Raw genomic sequence first — 3429 nt, 5'->3', positions numbered from 1 at the left:
CTATTATACTATTTTTCTGAAATATATTTTATTTTCTTCATTATAAATAGTAAAAGAAAAAAAAGCCAAACAAACAATGTTATGAAAATTTTATATAATTCATTAATTTGAATAAAATAAAAATCAACCCATAAATAAATATATCTTTTCTTGAATTAAAAAGTTTAAAATATAAAAAGAGAAAAAAAAAACCCACAAACCACCAGGTTTTAATTGAATTCCAAAAATATAAATAAAAAATATAATTAAAATTAAATAATCAGAATTTGCAATAATGTATCCAGTTTAATAATTCCCAAAGCTATAATCTTGTAAAATTTTCAAGAGAATTTCCATGGCAGATCATCAATTTCTTTTCCAGAGAATTTAGTAAACAGAGTAATATGAATATCTCCATAAACCCAAAAAAAAAAAAAATGTAAAAAGTAAAAAGCAGAGTAAAAAGATTGAAGCAGAACAGTTGATCTGTATAGTGTCTGCCAATCAAATCTTCTTCACAATAAGAGATTTCAAATCTTTTCTCAATCTTCATTGTTCTCAATCTGAATCTCTTTTCCTCTCATTTGATTTTTTTCTTTTACTCTCCCCGAAAATTTCTAGGGTTCCGTTTTTCCCCCTAATTTTTTTCCCTTTTTCTCAAAATTCCTTCATCCAACTTCACGCCACTGCAACTGTATCCGTTCGTACGTTCTTCTTACCAGACGCCGTCGTTTTATCTGCCAAAGGCGCCGATGAAGACGCCGACGCCGACGACGAAGAGATTCTCCAGCTCTTCTCTTGCGCTTCGTCGAACTCAATCTGTTCTTGCCGGCACTCTTTGCTACAGAACGGCGTGTTTCCTCTGAAATCCAATCCAATCCATCAGTATTAAAACCACACAAAAGAAGGGACAAAAAAACCCTAGAAATTGAAATCGATTTGCGATGAATCGAATTTGAATCTCAATCACTCACCTGTACATGAAAATGTCTCGATTGAATCCGAGCGGCCTCCGGCAGAGAAAACAAGCTTCAAGAAAATGAGACTCCCGCCTGTGATCCTCACCGCCAGCGTGGTACCGCATTCCGGTCCTCATAGAGAAAGAATTTCAATTCGAAGTCGATCGATCTGTGGGAAAAATGAGCGAGTGCGCCGAGTGTGAGAGAAAGATCGGAGATCTCGGAGCCCTTTTATAGTCGCCTGAATCGGTGAGTATCAATCCACTACACCGCAGTCACACAGGAGTTCCGTGAGCTCGATATAAATACTGATATTCTATGACGTGGTGGTAGTTTATTCGTTGGCAAAACCGAAACTATCGTAAGGTGCGATGTAGTGGAATTATATTAGTATTGTAATTAAAAAGGTTATTTGTACTTGATTAAAATCCAAGTGGCGTTTATCTAGATTCCCTTGGAGTTAATCTATTAGCACAATGCATGTATCTATTTTCTTAAAGAGTAAGGGGCACAAGAAATTTAATATTTGGTCCTTCCTTTGTCTATTAATTTCTAATCTACCACACTTTTTTTTTTTTTTGTTATTTACCCATTTATGGATCTTTCGAACCAAGTTTTGCAACCACCATCCTAGAATATAGCATTAACGAAGAGAAATAGTGTAATGAAATTATGATGTTTGTTCAAAAGAAACCAAAACAAAAAAGACAGATAAAGATGAAGTTTAGATAACACAAAGAAAAAAGAAAGTGTATGTAATCTTTTTGATGAAGATATCAAGAGAGAATAGATAACAAGTTGCAATCACATTGTATATAAATGTGACACATAATATGATGAGTCGAGATCAAAAATTATGTGATTTAATTTGTGGATCCTACCAAGAGGGAAAAAATTATTTAAAGAAACCATCATAATGTGGATGACAGTTTTGCACAATTATAAGATAGAAACTATAAAAATTATCTAGACGAAACTGATAAGTTTTAAAATTTTAACGACTATTAATAGACAATCACATTATGAATGGACTCGTTAAGATATTTTTCTTCCTAAGGAGTGACATCTCCAAATATTATGGAATTGGGGGCGGGGGTGAAAAATAGGATTAGGTTAAAATTGGAGGGCCTCTTGTGGAAAATGAAAACAAACAATCAAGCGGTATAAAATCTAGGTTGCTGTTGTCTGACTGTCAGTCATCCAGATACAGTGGAAGAGAACGAGGTGGGTATATCAGTAATTAATGAAAATGTACGAGGGCAAAAAGGACAATTGGGTAAAGGCATCATAATTTCTCTGGAAGCTCAAGGGGGCCCACAGAGGGAAAGAATTTAATATTCGGAATATTTTGATATTTGTTTTTAGAAAAAGCGAAGAAATGATTATTCTCGCTGACTAGACTGTGGGCCCCATGATCCAATCAGAAGCCGACAGCAACAACGAAGCATGGAACTATTGGCACAACATACGAGGTCGTTGTCCACTGGGCCCCACCGACTGCGCGTGTCTCTCGGGCAGCCTTCCCACGGCTGCCCGTCACACGTGCGCGGGAAACTGCAGCACAAGAAACCACGATCGAGCTACGTGGCGGCTCATTAACATAGCATTAATAAACTGATTTTAAAATTCTTTTTTGGTTTATACGGTTGTTGAACTTTTGGTGTTTTTTTTAAAGTCCAATAAACTTTTATATCTATTTAATTATTTTAATTTTGTTATGATTCTATACTATGGTATAGATTTAGGGATTTATAAAGTAATCCCTCCCCATTCTTGAAAAAAAATATATACATTATCTAGAAATTTAAACGATAAATTTGAAAGGACCTTTTATTATATTATTGTTGTTTTGAAAACTTATTAGGAAAATAGGGTAGTTTTGAAACTAATTAGAGAAATGTTGTTGTTTTGTGTGATCGAGGCTAAAAGTCAAGGATTGAAGATTCGATGAATATGGAGGTCGAAGATTGAGAACTCGATAAGCAAAGAAAGAGTGGGAGCCTAGGTACATATTAAGGGTTGTCGAAGGTTGAAGTTTTGACATACATAAGTCGAAACTTCAACCCTCGACAAGCTTGTTAAGTCACATCCCTGCTGCCAAGTCTGCCCTTGCTGTGTTGACCAGATTTCTTGCATGCATGTTGCCCTCCACAGCCTTAGCATGCATGCTCACTGTCGCTCAACCACCCGTGGATCGAGTGTTCAACACTCGACCTACGTCCTTTTAAACCCTCTTCTCCCCTTCATTTTGCTCACTACCTCTTTCATTTTTGCTCACTGCCTCGTTAATTTTTGCAGCCTCATTTCCCTTGCTCACTGCCCCCTCACTGCCTTAAAAAATCAGCCTTCGAAATCATCTTCCTCTCCTCCCATTTGCTTTCCGTTTTCATTTCTCTTCTTCTTAATATCTCTCTCCTCCCATTTTTTAACTCACTACTTTCCATTTCCATTTCTCTTCTTGTATTTCGTTTAATACAAATTATTCTCACAT

The 3429-nt window shown here is 35.9% G+C and overlaps 1 protein-coding gene across 1 annotated transcript; it reads right to left on the bottom strand.

Annotated features, from left to right (window-relative positions):
- Positions 1-317: 317 nt before the first annotated feature.
- On the bottom strand, positions 318-1394 carry LOC120092569 (FCS-Like Zinc finger 3-like). The gene is made up of 2 exons (XM_039050693.2): positions 954-1394; positions 318-841 (listed from the first exon to the last, which is right to left on the bottom strand). Exons 1-2 carry the CDS (start codon positions 1073-1075, stop codon positions 658-660), a joined length of 306 nt encoding a protein of 101 aa, XP_038906621.1. The 5' UTR covers positions 1076-1394; the 3' UTR covers positions 318-657.
- Between the last annotated feature and the right edge of the window lie 2035 nt (positions 1395-3429).

Source organism: Benincasa hispida, chromosome 12, assembly GCF_027475165.1.
Source record: "Benincasa hispida cultivar pf3 chromosome 12, pf3_genome.v1.1, whole genome shotgun sequence".
NCBI lineage: Eukaryota > Viridiplantae > Streptophyta > Magnoliopsida > Cucurbitales > Cucurbitaceae > Benincasa > Benincasa hispida.
Note: the sequence above shows the minus strand (reverse complement) of the source record. Positions and strands in the feature narration are given on the sequence as shown.

Coding starts and splice junctions, on each gene's coding strand:
- LOC120092569 (XM_039050693.2), bottom strand. CDS start 1,075: ATGAGGACCGGAATGCGGTACCACGCTGGCGGTGAGGATCACAGGCGG. Junction 842..953: donor CGAGACATTTTCATGTACAG/GTGAGTGATTGA, acceptor ATTGGATTTCAG/AGGAAACACGCCGTTCTGTA.